Source organism: Pelobates fuscus, chromosome 4 (assembly GCF_036172605.1).
Source record: "Pelobates fuscus isolate aPelFus1 chromosome 4, aPelFus1.pri, whole genome shotgun sequence".
In the NCBI taxonomy this organism is placed as follows: Eukaryota; Metazoa; Chordata; class Amphibia; order Anura; family Pelobatidae; genus Pelobates; species Pelobates fuscus.
Window position 1 is genome coordinate 72,250,884 of NC_086320.1, and position 17,141 is coordinate 72,268,024.

Here is a 17,141-nt window from a genome sequence, read left to right on the forward strand (position 1 = left end):
CACAAAGCACCCACACACATACAGCACACAAACAGCACACACACAGTACATTACCAGCACCCTCACAAACACACACACACACACAGCACCCTCACACACAACACCCTCACACATAGCACACTAACAGCACCCTCACAAACACACACACACACACACACACAATATGGGAATTCCAGATAATTGCAGTGTTCCAGATATAGACATGATGGCATCTTCCAAGACCAGGTAGTTTCATCCCAAGCAGTCCTGTGTTGCCATCGTTTTAGCAGTTTATATGGAGATAGTATATGTTGGGGTTCCTGCAAAACTAGCATATTATTCTATTTTGTTTCAGTTTTTTTGAAGTTGTGTTTGATTCGTTATTTTTATTTAACTGGTGTGAATTCAGTTATTGGGAATAGCCAATACAAATACTTTAAAAAAGAGACCATAAACAAAACAAATAAGGCAAAAAAAGCTTTAATATTTCTTTGAATATCAGAAACCGATCAGACAATGTATCTGATGCTCATTGAACTGAGCTTATTTTTTTTGCGACAATGCCAAGGATGCAGGATTCATCTCTTGTATGTCCGAACACATACCACATCCCCTATGATACATGTCTGCAAAAAGGAAAAAAAAAAAAGTTTTCAGTTAAATAAATAAAATTACACTGTGGTTTACTTTAATAGCAATTAAATAAATAAATAAATAAAAATCTGTAGAAAATAACCAAACTGTCACTATAGTAAAATTAAATAATTTTCCCAAATCAGTTATTTGTGTCTATGTTTTGCAGTTCAGTTTTAAAACCAACAAATCACTGGTCAATCAATAAATGGACTAGGAAATTATGAAAGAAGTTTTCATGCACTCAAAGACGATTCACTTTTTCGCTTTACATTTTATTTTTCATTATAGTGCATTTCTTTTCCACATTTGCATTTATAAACCTTAAACATAATTTTCAAGTTTTACATTTCCAATAAATTTAAAGCATCTACGAAGAGTTGAAAGGGTTGCAGTAACACAATATGGCTGAGTCCACAAGACGGGATGCCAAAATGAAACCTGAATCTGGAAATCCTAATCGTGTACATTTGTTTTGTTGAAAATAAAAAGAAGAGAAATAGATAAGTGGCAAAAACAATGAACACAGATAGTATGGACAGGTCGACCTAATGAGTTTAATACAAAAGGAAGTACTTGTACACGAAATGTGTTAGATTGTCCTGCCTTGTGTCCTCCATGTTTTTTTTTTTGCCAATTTAATTCTTCTGTTCTTTTTATCAAATGTTCAGACTTGTAATTAATTTCTGAGCATCGCCTCTTGTGGGGCTTGATATAATGTACTATTGATCCTTGAATGCTTTAGATTACTGGACCCCGTCTATTCCAGCACTGAAATTCAACTACCCTTTAATCCAGGTCCAGAAGAGTCTCCTCACTGCCGCCTGATCCATAACTTGTTAAAGCATCAATACTGATGACTTTTATCCAATCAGATGCTTCTCTTAGAGAAGCATTGAAAAACGTGATTTTCCAGGAGAAGCATTCACTTCCTCTTTGGACTACAGTTCAAACAAAGTTAGTGAGGCAGGAAACTCTCCTAACTCTCCTAGCTGTCTGAAAGTATTACTAAACATATAAAAATGCTGCAGTGCTTTGAGGGACTGGAGTGTTCCTTTTAATTAGATTTTATTTTTCTCTATTTTGTTTTTAATGGAAATAGTGAAATAAATAATTGCATTTTTTTTTGTTCATCTCTCATCAAGCATAGACAAAAATGTACATTATTAAATTAATATTATTCATGCAAATAACTAGTGTAGAAAAATCTAATTCTCTACATTGACTTTTGTAGGTTAAATTACAAATTAGAAAAATAAGATCGAATGATACTATTTTTATTTAAAAAAACAAAACATTTTTATTGTGTTGTCGTCTGCTCCTGTAGATCTTAAAGGATCACTATAGGGTCAGGAACACAAACATGTATTCCTGACCCTATAGTGTTAACACCACCATCTAGCCCCCCTGAGCCCCTCATGCCTCCATAAATATAGTAAAAATCTTACTGTATTCAAACCTGAAGCTTTAACTCTGCATGCTGTTAGACTCAGAAAAACAAGCAGTCTGCTGACATGTGGTAGCCTGATCCAATCACAGTGCTTCCCCATAGGATTGGTTGAGACTGACAAGGAGGCAGATCATGGGCAGAGCCAGCATGAGTAAAACACAGCCCTGGCCAATCAGCATCTCCTCATAGATATGAATTGAATCAATGAATCTCTATGAGGAAAGTGCAGTGTCTGTATGCAGAGGGAGGAGATACTGAATGTTTGGAAGCATTTTAGGCAGTCGTGACCCAGGAAGGATCTCTAACAGCTATCTGAGGAGTGGCCAGTGGAGTTATCACTAGGCTGTAATGTAAACACTGCATTTTCTCTGAAAAGACAGTGTTTACAGCAAAAAGCCTGAAGGTAGTGATTCTACTCACCAAAACAAATTCAATAAGCTGTAGTTGTTCTGGTGACTATAGTGTCCCTTTAATATCTCACTTGCTCTTTAAAGGCATGTAACACTGCATTATACAGTATTGTATACTTCCATAAGAACTTGTTACAGATTGAGATCGGAAAATGGGAAAAGTGATGTAGCAAACTCTCTTCTCAACATTATGATTGTTCCAAACTCAGTAGGTCAGTGTAATTTGTTGAACCATGTTCCAACTTATGGGTTGGTTTTCTGGTGTCCCACATCTGGAAACACCAAAGACTAGTCCAAAAAGCACAGCACGACCATATCACTAAATGCGTTTACTCTCTACTTGAGCCTAAATTCAGACTTTAGAATGTTGGACATTATGCATTAGAAACCGTTTTTATTTGTTTAACACAGATTGGTCAGTAGACATACCACTATTAATTTTCCATCTATCACCTCCCGTTTAATTGTAGTTGTTTTGCCATCCCAATTTTGTACTTGGATCAGTACTCCTTTTTCTAGTGTCACAGTGGTCTGAGGTCAAATGAAAAAGAGGCAGTGATTAGTGATATAATTCGATCAACAATATTATGATTATAATGATTTATATATGTATTTGTTTGATAGGAGTAAGACTGCCATTTGTCAGTAACGCCACCAATAAGCAAATATTTTTTTTCTGGTAATGTTTGACTATAGCCTTTTATGGGGGCAGCAGTTTGTACATTAAAAATCCTGATAATTTTGTAATAAACAATAGAAAAGGAGCAATACGTGAGATATATGTCAGGATACATCCTACAACATGAAATGCGTTGGGAGAAAAACAAAGATGGACAAAATGGATGACAACAAAAGTAATATTCTGCATGTACAATTGGAAAAGCTTTGGCAAAATCAAGGCAATGCAGCCCATTTTCCAACATTCTGCAATTATAGGTTCATCAACATGCATATAATATATACAAGGCAAAGCAATGTAAAGAAGTGTAAAATCTGGATATCCCTTTGAGAAATGCATAGCTTTTATAGGAGTCACAGAGTTCAGGCAATATTCGAGTACTTAAAATTAAAACTATTACATATTATTATTATTATTATTATTATTATTATCATCATCATTTATATAGTGCCAACAGATTCCGTATCGCTTTACAATAATATGAGAGGGGGTATTTAACTATAAATAGGACAATTACAAGAAAACTAACAGGAACCATAGGTTGAAGAGGACCCTGCTCAAACGAGCTTACAGTCTATAAAACACATTAGGACAGAAATATCAATCAAATAAGGTGGGAGTCAAGCAGAGCTGGAGGAGAGAGTAGAGTGCTGCCCTTTAGGAGAGAGCAAGCGACAGGTATGTACGGTAGAGGTTACTCTGGGAGGCCATAAGCTTTCCAAAAGACATGGGTTTTAAGGCACTTCTTAAATGATTGAAGACTAGGGGAGAGTCTGATTGGGGTAGGCAGGCTATTCCAAAGGAAGGGAGCCACCCGCGAGAAGTCCTGCAAGCGTGAGTTGGCTGCACGGGTGCGAGCAGCGGACAGGAGAAGATCACGGGCAGAGCGTAGGGACCGAGAAGGGGCATACTTATGGATCTGTGAAGAGATATAAGAGAGGCTAGAACTATTCAGTGCTTTAATATGTATGGGTTAGCACTTTGAATTGACTCCTATAGGATACCGGAAGCCAATGTAAGGACTGACAGAGGGGTGAGGTGTGAGAGTACTGACTAGAGAGGAAAATCAGTCTGGCGGTGGCATTCATTACAGACTGTAGTGGGGCAATACGGCTTTTGTGAAGACCAATCAGGAGAGGGTTACACTAATACATGCGGGAAATTATAAGAGCATGGACAAGCTCCTTGGTAGCATCTTTTGTAAGAAAGGGGTGGATGCGGGCTATGTTTTTATGTTGGAATCTACAGGATTTGGCAACATACTGGATGTGAGGCTCAAAGGTGAGGCCAGAGTCAAGTATGACGCCAAGACAGCGCACTTGCAAGGATGTACTTATGTGGATACCACTGACTTGAAGGTAGAGCGAGAGAGGAGGATCAGTATTAGGAGGAGCAAAAACAAGGAGCTCAGTTTTAGAGAGATTGAGTTTTAGAAAGCGGAAGGACATCCAGTCAGAGATGGAAGAAAGGCAAGCAGTGAAACATTGCAGGATGGCAGGGGAAAGGTCTGGGGAGAAGAGATATATCTGGGTGTCATCAGCATTCAGGTGGTAGTGGAATCCAAAAGAGGCAATAAGTTTGCCAAGAGAGGCAGTGTAAAGAGAAAATAGAAGGGGGCCAAGGACAGAGCCTTTGGGGACTCCAACCAAGACAGGAGAAGGGGAGGAGGTATCATTAGAAAAGGAGACACTGACTGAGCATTGGGAGAGATACGAGGAAAACCACGAGAGGACAGAGTCACAGAGACCGAGCGATTGAAGAGTTTGAAGAAGGAGAGCATGATCAACTGTGTCAAAGGTAGCAGAGAGGTCAAGAAGAATTAGTATGGAGTAGTGGCCTTTGGATTTAACTGCAATTAGGTCGTTAGTAACTTTGATAAGAGCAGTCTCAATAGAATGGAGAGGGCGGAAGTCAGACTGAAGAGGGTCAAGGAGAAAGTTGGAATTGAGAAAGTGAGACACACAGGCAAAAGACAAGTCTTTCCAGAAGCTTCAAGGAAAAAGGGAGCAGCGATATGGGACGACAGTTATAGCGAGAGGACGGGTCTAGAGTTGTTTTTTACAGGATAGGTACTACAGTGGCATGTTTACGATCTGCATGGACAATACCAGAAGAGAGAGAGCAGTTGAAGATGTGTGTTAAGGAAGGCACAAGACAAGGGGAGAGAGATCTGATGAGGTGACATGAGACAAAATCGAGCGAGCAAGTGGTGGGGTGAGAGGAAAGGAGAAGCGCAGCCACCTCTTGTTCAGTAGCCGGGGAGAAAGTCTGAAGGGTAGAAAAGGCATGATCTATGTGTAGTTGAGAAAGAAAACGGCAAGGTGGGGAGAATTCTTTCCTTAGCTGTTCCATTTTGTCGGTAAAGTAGCATGCAAAGCTATCGGCTGTAAGGTTAGTTTGGGGGGTGGTGAAAGCAGGTTGAAGAAGAGAGTTAAAGGTGTCAAAGAGATGCCTGGGATTGCGGTAACATGAACTAATGAGAGAGGAAAAGTATGACTGTTTGGCGAGGGCAAGGGCTGTGCTGTATGAACACAATATGAATCTATAATGGAGAAAGTCTGACTGTGTGCGAGACTTCCTCCAGGAACGTTCAGCACAATGGGAGCAACTTTGCAGATAGCATGTTGATTTAGTATGCCACGGTTGGGGGCGTGTCCTCCACGAGGTGCATGTTTGGAGCGGGGCTGCAGCATTCAAGGCAGAGGTGAGGGTATTGTTATATGTGGAGATGGCCACTGAGGGACAGGAGAGGGAAGGGATGGATAGCAGTTGTGAATCAATATCAGCTGATAGCTGCTGGAGAGCAAACAATAAGAGGTGGTGATCAGAGAGAGAAAAAGGAGTGTTGCAGATATTAGATACTGTGCATGCATTAGAGAAAATTAGGTTGAGGGTATTGCCAGCTACATGGGTAGGAGAATTAGCCCACTGCGATAACCTGAGGGAGGAAGTAATTGAAAGTAGTTTAGAGGCTGCTGAGGTCAAAGATGGGTTAATGGGAATATTGAAGTCCCCAAGAATTAGGGATGGAATATTAGAAGCGAGTAAGTAGGGTTGCCAGGCAGAAAACTGATCAAGGAATAGGAGGGGGGAGCCAGGGGGACAATACATAATGGCAATGTAAGCAGAGAAGGGTTTGAAAAGGCGAATTGAATGAATTTCAAATGATGGAAAAGAGAGGAAAGGGGGGTGGGCAGAGTTTTAAAGGAGCAGTGGGGTGAAAGCAGAAAACCTAAACCGCCACCTTTACTCTCAGTTTGTATGTTAGGTGTCTCTAAGTAACCATTGTCCAGAGACCAAGTGATACATTGTTTCTTAGTTATATATTAAGGATGTTACGTGTACAGGTGTTGTGCTAACGTTGGTTACCCTTAGAGATTGTAATTGATCTCTCTCTAACTGGCACGTAAACTATGAATAGTTAATATTAGGACCCGATCATTAATGATAATATTGGGACCACCACCCTCCGGAATGGGAGATCAGGGAAGGGGCACTAGTCCCCCCTTTGATCCTATTATAAATATTAGGGCCCGCAACCACCGGCATGTGTGGGGTCCAGGTGAGAGGACAATAGGTCCCCCCCCTATAGGTATTAGGGCCCCCGCCCACTGCCCTGCGTGGCCAGGGGAGGGGAGACTAGGGTCCGTCCCCCCATTATAAATATTATGGGCCCCATCCATCACTTGGGAAGGGGACAACAGGTCCCCTCGATTATTTTAAATATTTGGGCCCCCATCCGCTGACATGGGTTGGGGAAATGGGAGGGGTAATTAGGTTCCCTCCTTTAAATGTAACAATGTTAGTTTTAATTTTTAGTGCATATGCCCCCCCACCTGCCAGATAGTAATATAGGGGTCTTAATGATCCCATGGGATATTTTTTATCAATATCTTTTTTTTTTTTTTTTTACTTAATGTGGCAGCTGGGTAGCATGTGTTGGTCAGCTGCCACATAATTAACTCTTGCATAATTAACGCATGCCCAAGGGTTTTTAACAATTTGCTTGCTGGCTGCTAGCCATTGAAGTTGTGAATGGGGTAGGAGGAATAGGGAACCTTGAGGACATGCACTACATGGACCTTAGGGTTGAACTGCTTCTAAACGGTTTAACCTCTTAAAGTAATATAAGAAATAGGGCCTCATTGTCATACAACTTCATTTTTTAAGCCAAACATAAACCCTAATATTCCTGTTGTGCTGTAGTGTCTCCCCAACCATGAACTAAATAATGCTTTCCTTGCAGGGTCTCATCAAACAAATGCTATCAGTCTATGTGTGCTTACTTGTTTAAAAATAAATAAATGAATAAATAAAAATCTTTCACAGTCAAAGCACAAAATTCTGCTGATGTAGAATATCCTATAGCACAATGAAATTCTAGGACAACAGGGTAAAAAATGCCCATCTTGATGTTGCCCATTATCTTGATCCCTTACCTTAACTTTTCTATCATCTGCAGTTTCTTCATCAAACGGTACTCCAATTTTAAAATTGATCTCATAGTTTTTGAAGGTGCTCGATGTCTTAATTGTCCAAATGTCTCCTTCCAAACTGATGGTGACATCAGCTGACACTGCACAAGCTGCTTTCCTTGTCACGAAGCCGACTCCTGCAAGATATATAAACATGTATATATACACCCTGTTCCAAATTATGCAAATTATATTTTTCTCATTTACCTAAATAATTGATGTAAATAACAGTCAGCATAATTCTCATGTTATCAACTATTAAGAGTACAAATCAATTTTTATTGAACAAACCTCCTAATGATAACAGTATTTGTTTTTTTTTAAACATAAAAAACTGACAATGCACGGTTCCAAATTATTACGCACAGTAAGTTTCAAAACACTTTATAGGTTGTAAAGAACTGAAAATTGTCATTTGTTGTGTTTGCAGCATATTTACTGAAATCAAAAGCTATTTCAAGCAAACTTATAACAACTTTTTAAACATTTTAACAGGTCACGTTACATTTTAACATAGGACCCCTTATTTGATAGCAGCTTCCCAAGTCTTGCATCCATTGAACTTGTGAGTTTTTGGACAGTTTCTGCTTGAATTTGTTTGCAAGATGTCAGAATAGCCTCCCCGAGCTGCTGTTTGGATGTAAACTGCCTCCCACCCTCGCAGATCTTTTGCTTGAGGATGCTCCAAGGGTTCTCGATAGGATTGAGGTCAGGGGAGGATGGAGGCCACACCATGACTTTCTCTCCTTTTATCCCCATAGCAGCCATTGATGCAGAGGTATTCTTTGCAGCATGAGATGGTGCATTGTCATGCATGAAGATGATTTTATTACAGAAAGCATAGTTCTTCCTTCTGTACCAGGGAAGAAAGTGGTCAGTCAGAAACTGCACATACTTTGCAGAAGTTTACACCTTCGGGGACCCTAAAGGGGTCGACCAGCTGAGCCCTCTATCATTTGTATGGGGAGTATGTAACTTTTGCCCTTAATATGCAAAATATAGGAAAACCTTCCAGGTTGATACAGTGACCTAAAAATCAGTTGAAGAGATCCTGCAATTGCCCACACTTGCCCAATCGGACTAGTTTTAAATGTTCTGGAGGATGTTGACAAGGTATATGAGGACAAACACTCAGGTCCATTACCATATTCTAATAGTTATGGTGCAAGGAGTCTTTGGTTGCTAGCCCTCCCCAATTTCTTAAAATGCTTGAAAATGGTTTTATCAGAAAAGAACATCTTAAAACTGACCTCTCTGCTGAACAAAAATTCACTTCCACGTTATCCACTCACAGCTGACCAACCTTGAATGGAAATTTTGAGTTGGAGCCCATCACTGCCAAAGATAGACAGATTTAGATGGATAATGCAAAGTTAAACTCTTGCATCATGTGAACAGCCGCAGAAAGACTAGGCTTTGGATGGCAGGAGAGTAACTTGAAATCAGTTTGACGAAAATAGGGGGATGACAAGGAGTCTCTACTCCTGTACCCTAACCACTACAATTAGTGTGCACTTAAAAAAACAAAAAACAAAAAAACACATTAAAGCTTTAAAAAAAAAAAAAAACTTCACAAATCTATAATAAATTTCCACTTTAACAATGCAGACAACAAAAAAGACTGATGAATAAAGACCTATATTTTACAAACTTCAAATGGTTAAAAAGAATACAAAAAAAATAAATAAAAGGAAATCCGATAAGGTCTATAAGGTCACAGTGACACCTGAAACGTACTAAAGCCCTTGTTTCTGAATGAAATTTACCTATATGGCTCTCACCATACATGATTCCGAGCTCTTTGATGCTATGATAGAGACATTGAGATACAATAAGATACCACAGACATATAGACTATAACAACAAATACATAAAAGACAGCAGATAATACATAAAGGACAAATAAAGACAGGGAAGATGCCCTGGATACAGCGACAGTCCCACAATGCTTTCCCATGGAGAATGCATAATGTGCCTGTGGCATATTTGGTCACCTCATCGACAGAGGAGACTGGTCCAGCACCCAGGGACATCAGCCAGAATCAGGTAAGTGACTGAAAGGGTTTTTACTCAGGGGGAAGGGGCACACGGGTAGAGAGACACTATAGTGTTAGGAATTTGGGGCACATTTATATCAATCTAATCTGTGTCTGTAGACATTTAAGTAAGGACCAGCATATGTCAGTTTGCTTCACACTGGGACCAGAAGCACCGAAGTGCCAGGGAGTATATCATCCTCTTTCCCCTAAAATTACATTTAAAAAAAAAAAAAAAGAATTACCCAAGCAGCCCCTTAGGTACCTATTCCTAAGAGAGCGGTACGTGTAGGCAGTCGCCTACACTGTCCATTGGGAGATCTAGCTATGGACATACCTCCAAGAAACTTGCAAAATAGGTCAAAGCATTCGTGCTGCAGGTTCAAAATATGTTAGCAATGCAACATTATAAATGTAAGAATATTCAAGCTATATAAAACAAGTTATTCACACATTTTAAGTGAATTTCAAAAGAAAATTTACAATTTTGAGCCAAAGCTGTCAAACAGTAAAAATGCAAAATTTACTTTAAATTACTGACAATTCACACTGTAGTTAGTAATCTTGACATCTAAAGAGATCTGTGGTCACCAGAAGCACAACATATATTCTAGTATTCTGGAATATTTCACTGCAGAAATTGGGAAATTAGAGACACATTGCAAAAGACTTCCTTTACCTAGAGTTTCTTTAGTTTTTTGTTTTTAAAAAGATAACAAAAAGCAGAAACGTTAATCGGCTAGATTATAGTTTAGAAAGTACATTATTCGTCCTAATGAATGATGACCTTTTGTAAAAGTCACATCATCCTTTTAAACAACATAGAACAGACTTCAAGTATTATTTTCAGAAATCTAGGTTCTTACCATTGAATATAGTCAGAACAGTTTAAAATAGCTAATTACATTTTTTTTTAATTGCATCTCATCTTTTTTTTAAAAAAAAAATTCAACATTTTTAACATACTGCTTATTCCAAACCTCACCTTAAGCAGTGATGATTTAACATACTTAAATTGCACGAGTATGGCTGAAGGGTAAAATAATACTCAAATAAGCAAAATAACTCCAAATGAAATGATTGTTCAGTAATTGGAAGATAAGGGAAAATAAAAATGTAATTTTTTTTGTTTCTCTTAGTTTATTATAGGGTTACGAGAATACGATAACTAGCTAAGCTACATTACTTCATTAACCCCTTAAGGACACATGACATGTGTGACATGTCATGATTCCCTTTTATTCCAGAAGTTTGGTCCTTAAGGGGTTAAATAAAAATAATTAATTACACTGAAATGCAAAACTACCAAGAAAATGTAGAGGTGCGTTTACTGAACTAGGTATTGTGGAAAATAGATTTGCTTATTTTAGAGAAAAATGTAAAAAAGTCTAAGCTCATTGCAGCTCGACTGTTTCTGGACCAATATTTCTAGATCCTTGCCTATTCTTCACAGCTTAGTAAATAAATACACCACTGTGTGATTCAGTGAACTTGTAGTGACTTTCAGCAAATTAATGTCAGATAAAAAAGTCAATTTCAAAATGCATGCAGATATTACCTAAGCCCTCCATGTATGCATTAAACATTTCCTTGTTAGCATCTTCTAATTTCCATTTTCCTAGCAATGCCTCGGCCATGGCTGTTGTGTTTCAGGAGAGGTTATATCTTGAAGCAAATAAACTCGAGAATAACTGTGTGCAACTTAAGGGGCTGATTTTTAAAGGAAGAAGAGGCAGAGCTGAAGTGATGTCATAACATACTAAGCTCACTATCGGAAATCTCCCTGCCTACTCTAGAGCTGATTCAGCACTTGAAAGAAAGTCATAAGTCAGAAAAAAATAGCTCTTTGGCTTTTTAAACAAGAAATGACTTGTTCCTAGTACGTTTATACTAATATAACTTGTTTTTACTACACACCTACTCTGCATGTTGTGACAAAGCAAACAAAGTTTATTAATTAGCCCTCCTAGCAATCACTGTCAAAAATCCAGTTTTTTTTTTATATGTTTTATTTTTTTTGCTACCACGTATATGATCTATTTGAAGATTTGTTATTCGTTTAGTCAACTTGTTCAAAGCTTCCGACTAAAGATAAAATTAATAGATACATTTTAACATTGAATGTTTTATATTGAAACTAAATCTGCTAAGAGGAATATATGTACATTACAGAATATTTCTGGTTTAGCTATTTTGACCTAACTTTTGAAAATGTTTTTTTCATTCACTACAATTAAATTTTTAATTTAACTCATACATGTCAGAATGAAAATGCCAATAATACATAGTTATCATTTTAACATAAGATGCCAATGGCTAATTTGTCAGATACAGAAAAAGAGTGTCAATAGAAGAGTCCATTCAGCCATAAGATTGACCTGTCACGTTTTTTGCCGCATAGGGACGCGCTAAGCACTGTAACTGCTTCACTTCATTAGAGTAGTTATAGTGTCTGGAGTCCCCTGGCACAGTCCTTACATTCAACATCATCACCAATGACAAGCATTCTACCCCCCCCCCCCCCCCCCCCCCATTACCAAATGAGTATGCAAGTGTGACGCAAAAAATTAACTAATTACCCTTATGCAGAAAGAAAGTATTCCGAACAAGGGTTGGTCAGTACGAGTGGTACTCAATCCACTCAGGGCATGAACCCTTATACATTACAAAATGATAGCATTAGGGAAAACCTCTATAGAGTAATCCCTAGCCAGGTAAAAAGTATTAGACCAGCTGATCGATGTGAATTCAACAGTAAACAATATGGGAGGAAATTGATACTTTTTAGCAACATATTAACCACTCAAATGTCTAATCAGTGAACTACCAGGATTTATAAATTTTGCCTAAAATGAACATCCAAACGACAGTTATATCTATTAGCTAACTACATTTAATTATTCAACCCCTTAAGGACCAAACTTCTGGAATAAAAGGGAATTATGACATGTCACACATGTCATGTGTCCTTAAGGGGTTAAAGGGACACTATAGTTACCAAAACAACTTTAACGTAATGAAGCAGTTTTGGTGTATAGATCATGTCCCTGCAGTCTCACTGCTCAATCCTCTGACATTTAGTAGTTAAATCACTTTGTTTATGAACCCTAGTCACACCTCCCTGCATGTGACTTGCACAGCCTTCCCATACACTCCCTGTAAAGAGTCATCTAAAGTTTAGCCTTCCTTTATTGCAAGTTCTGTTTGATTTAGATTTTTTTTATCCCCTCCTATGTTAATAGCTTGCTAGACCCAGCAAGAGCCTCCTGTATGTGATAAAAGTTCAATTTACAGAGGAAGAGATACAATTATTTAACCCCTTAAGGACACATGACTTGTCTGACATGTCCTGATTCCCTTTTATTCCAGAAGTTTGGTCCTTAAGGGGTTAAGGTAAATTACATCTGATTGAAAGTGAAACCAGTTTTTTTGCATGCAGGCTGTGTCAATCAGAGTCAGGGGAGGTGTAGCAATGGCTGCATAAACAGAAACAAAGTGATTTAACTCCTAAATGGCAGTGAATTGAGCAATAAAACCCGAGAAGCATGATATATACACTAAAAATGCTTCGTTAAGCTAAAGTTGTTTAGGTCAGTGTTTCCCAACCCAGTCCTCAAGGCACGCCTACCAGTCCAGGATGAAAGGATTACCCAGTTTTATCTAAGGTGTTTTTAGAAAAAAAAGAAAAAACACCTTAGACAAAACTGGGTAATCCTTAAATCCTGGACTGGTAGGTGTGCCTTGAGGACTGGGTTGGGAAACACTGGTTTAGGTGACTATAGTGTTCCTTTAAGTCAAGTGGATAGAGTAATATCTGTCAATGCTTCCTACTTGTATAACAAGTCACCTCAAAGAAAACCCTTTGTTTTAACGGCTGATTGAAACCTGAACTGATGGGCCTCTCCCGAGGTAGGGTGAGGTTAGACTTGATTACAAGCAATATTGGTAGGGAGAGAACTAAACTGTTGACTTACTTGAATTAAAAATAGGGGGTATTCAGGTCACAGTATAAAGAAATAAATAGATAGATAGATAGATAGACTGGAGGCTGGGAGACACTAGTTAGACCGGTTTAATAGTGAAAGGGAAACAAGGAAAAGGAACAACTTGCAAACAATCAGGTAAGAGTACCGTATATATAAATAAAAAAGTTAACATCCGTCAAGGATAGTCAACATTGCTAGAAAGGTCAGAAAAATCTATACCTTATATCCGACAGAGTTAGCCAGAGGCATATATATATATATATATATATATATATATAAATATATTCATTGGTGCACCTTAAGGTAATTTATTACCATCTAAGATCATTAGTTAGCTTGTTTCATACTACAGAATGTAAGGAACGGTGGTGTGGCAGATAATAATGATATCGATTAGCAACATCTACCAAATATAAATATCACTCGGTTTAGCAACATTTTGATCCAATTTTGGAACGGAGCTCCTGGTCTGGGTTTGACATTCACTGTCCCCGACTACTTATGGAATAATTAATGGAGGGTAGCAAACACGTCCATAGCAGGGATGATGTCGACTGAATGTCTGCGACATGATAGGTGGAAGCCTTTGGAAGGTGGTACTGATCACCTCTTTTTAAACCCGAGACTTTCAGTCTGAAAGTTTTTACCCCAGGAAATCCATTGCCATCGGGTGGCCCATGCTCTTGGGTCCCTTCATTGCAGCCCCAGAGGTTGCCCTGCATGGTCAGGGCCGCACCACAATGCCAGCGGGCACCCCGGGAGTTCCGCCACTGTGTGTGTGTGAGTATAGGTACGAGTGTGCACTGGTGGTTTAGTGTATATAGGAGTATAGTGTGTCCACAGGAGGCATAATATATGTATTGTGATATAGTGTATGTCTATAGGACTATTTATGGAGGATATAGTGTTTATAGGGGTATAGAGTTTGTGTAGTGGGTGAGTGTAAGTGCAGGGGGTGTAGTGTGTATATAGGGGTTATAGAGTATGTGAGTTTGTTTCAATCCTGTAGATTAGATTTACATTATCAGATTTAAACGACTTTCATATTTGAATCTACTCGGGTAGTCAACAATCACCTGAATTGAATCTATTCTAAATATTAACTGCTATTAAATCAAAACAAAATTATTCACAGAATCCTTCAAAAAGTTTGAGTTCTCATAATTTCTAGAAAGTATTTACTAACGAACAACGAATCAATAATTATATATATATATATATATATATATATATATATATAATCCAATGAACATAATATACAGTTTGATCAACTGTTTCATATCAGTAACAATACTTTGAGTAACACTCGGCAAAATTAATTGCTAACAAAATATTTCTAGAATAATTAGGCGTGATAAACATTTCATGATCCTTAAATTACAAAGTGTTGTGGACATGATAAATATACTCACAAAGATAAAACACACTTCACCATGAAAGGGTTAATTCTAGCCAACTTCAACACACTAACCCATTTATATCAACAATGCTTTTCATTGTCCTGTATGAAATTTGAATGGACCAATGGGATAATTCTTACCCCAATACTACTTCGGCAATTCGAAAAATCTTTAGGGCTCCCTAACCTTAACCCACCCTAACCCTACCTTAACCTTAACCTAACCCAACCCGACCCTAACCCAACTCTACCTTAACCCTAACCCAACCCCTACCCTAACCCAACCCTATCCCTACACTAAACCTAAGCCAACCCTACCCTAACTCAGCCCTAACCTAGCCCTATCGATGTGATCAAAAAATGTTTTACAAAAGGAAAAACCTTTTAATTTGTGAAAGGTTTAGACACAGTCAGAAACCCTACCCTTACCTAACCCTACCTCTACACTAACCCAACCCTAACTTAACCCTACCCTAACCCTACCATAACCCTAACTTAACCCTACCCTAACCCTAACCCTACCCTACCTTAACCCTACCCTACCCTACCTTAACCCTACCCTACCTTAACCCTACCTTACCTTAACCCTACCCTACCGTAACCTTAACCCTACCCTACCTTAACCTTAACCCTACCCTACCTTAACCTTAACCCTACCCTAACCTTAACCCTACCTTAACCTTAACCTTAACCTTAACCCTACCCTACCTTAACCTTAACCCTACCCTAACCCTGTCATCATTCACATAATTTTATCTCCCTCTTTTTTTGCCACTTTTTAGAAATCCGAAGCACTTCAGCACTTCTGAAATTCGGCACCTCGGCCATTCGGTTCAGCACTTCTGAAATTCGGGACTTTGGTAAATCGGTCATTCTGAAAAATCTGCCTGAAATTCGTCCAAATTCACATTCGGACCGAAACAAATTACACATGTCTATTCTCCAAGTAGCAACTACCGAACAAAATCGAGTTCCTGTTTTACCCTCAACACAGAGCCTTGTCTGATGCTTGGGGGAATAGCTATAATCACTATTTCCTCACATTTTAGGATTATCGGTCTAAGGTTTATTGCAGCTCTCTTCATGCTAGGGGGAAAAAACATCCCTTGGCCCCTCTTTGGTTAAGTTTTAAAATTCCACTGATTCTAACATACATTTTTCTTAATTGGGTAAATTTTGCATTTATTCAATAGCTCATACTCCTGTTCTTTATCGTAAATAAAATTCACATAGAAAAAAAAGAACCAATCACAAGAGAGTAGGATGTACATGAGGTATAGTGACCTTAGCACTTCCTCTTTCAGACTGCGACATCAAGCAGAAGCAAACATATAACAAGCAATAACAATAACTCCTAAATTCAAAATACGAAGGAGCAAACTTCCAGAGGTTTCCACACGAACAACCAAAACGTCTTCAGGGACGAATCAAACTGAAAAGAGAATTTGTGACAGGTTTAGACACATAGTCATAAATGTGTGAATCCCAGTAACACACAGTTAACATCAATTCATAGTAGTAATTTGAAAACTACAATCTGATAACTGAACAACAATCATATAAAACTCCAATGACAATTCCAAGCCAATTGAAATAAAATCATCTCCCTCTTTTTTTCCCCTCTTTTTTTGCCACTTTTTAGAAATCCGAAGCACTTCAGCACTTCTGAAATTCGGCACCTCGGCCATTCGGTTCGGCACTTCTGAAATTCGGGACTTTGGTAAATCGGTCATTCTGAAAAATCTGCCTGAAATTCGTCCAAATTCACATTCGGACCGAAACAAATTACACATGTCTATTCTCCAAGTAGCAATTACCGAACAAAATCGAGTTCCTGTTTTACCCTCAACACAGAGCCTTGTCTGATGCTTGGGGGAATAGCTATAATCACTATTTCCTCACATTTTAGGATTATCGGTCTAAGGATTATTGCAGCTCTCTTCATGCTAGGGGGAAAAATCATCCCTTGGCCCCTCTTTGGTTAAGTTTTAAAATTCCACTGATTCTAACATACATTTTTCTTAATTGGGTAAATTTTGCATTTATTCAATAGCTCATACTCCTGTTCTTTATCGTAAATAAAATTCACATAGA

General features: G+C 38.4%; 1 protein-coding gene across 1 annotated transcript; it reads right to left on the reverse strand.

Annotated features, from left to right (window-relative positions):
• Positions 1-443: 443 nt before the first annotated feature.
• On the reverse strand, positions 444-11,375 carry LOC134608472 (fatty acid-binding protein, adipocyte-like). The gene is made up of 4 exons (XM_063451299.1): positions 11,221-11,375; positions 7,591-7,763; positions 2,902-3,003; positions 444-605 (listed from the first exon to the last, which is right to left on the reverse strand). The coding sequence occupies exons 1-4, from the start codon at positions 11,297-11,299 to the stop codon at positions 558-560; spliced, it is 402 nt and encodes a 133-aa protein (XP_063307369.1). The 5' UTR covers positions 11,300-11,375; the 3' UTR covers positions 444-557.
• Between the last annotated feature and the right edge of the window lie 5,766 nt (positions 11,376-17,141).

What these genes read in the sequence shown, in the direction of transcription:
- LOC134608472 (XM_063451299.1), bottom strand. Translation starts at nt 11,299, where the DNA reads ATGGCCGAGGCATTGCTAGGAAAATGGAAATTAGAAGATGCTAACAAG. An exon ending in CAGATGATAGAAAAGTTAAG is followed by an intron (nt 3,004 to 7,590) that starts GTAAGGGATCAA and finishes ATTTGACCTCAG; the next exon opens with ACCACTGTGACACTAGAAAA. An exon ending in TAGATGGAAAATTAATAGTG is followed by an intron (nt 606 to 2,901) that starts GTATGTCTACTG and finishes TCCTTTTTGCAG; the next exon opens with ACATGTATCATAGGGGATGT.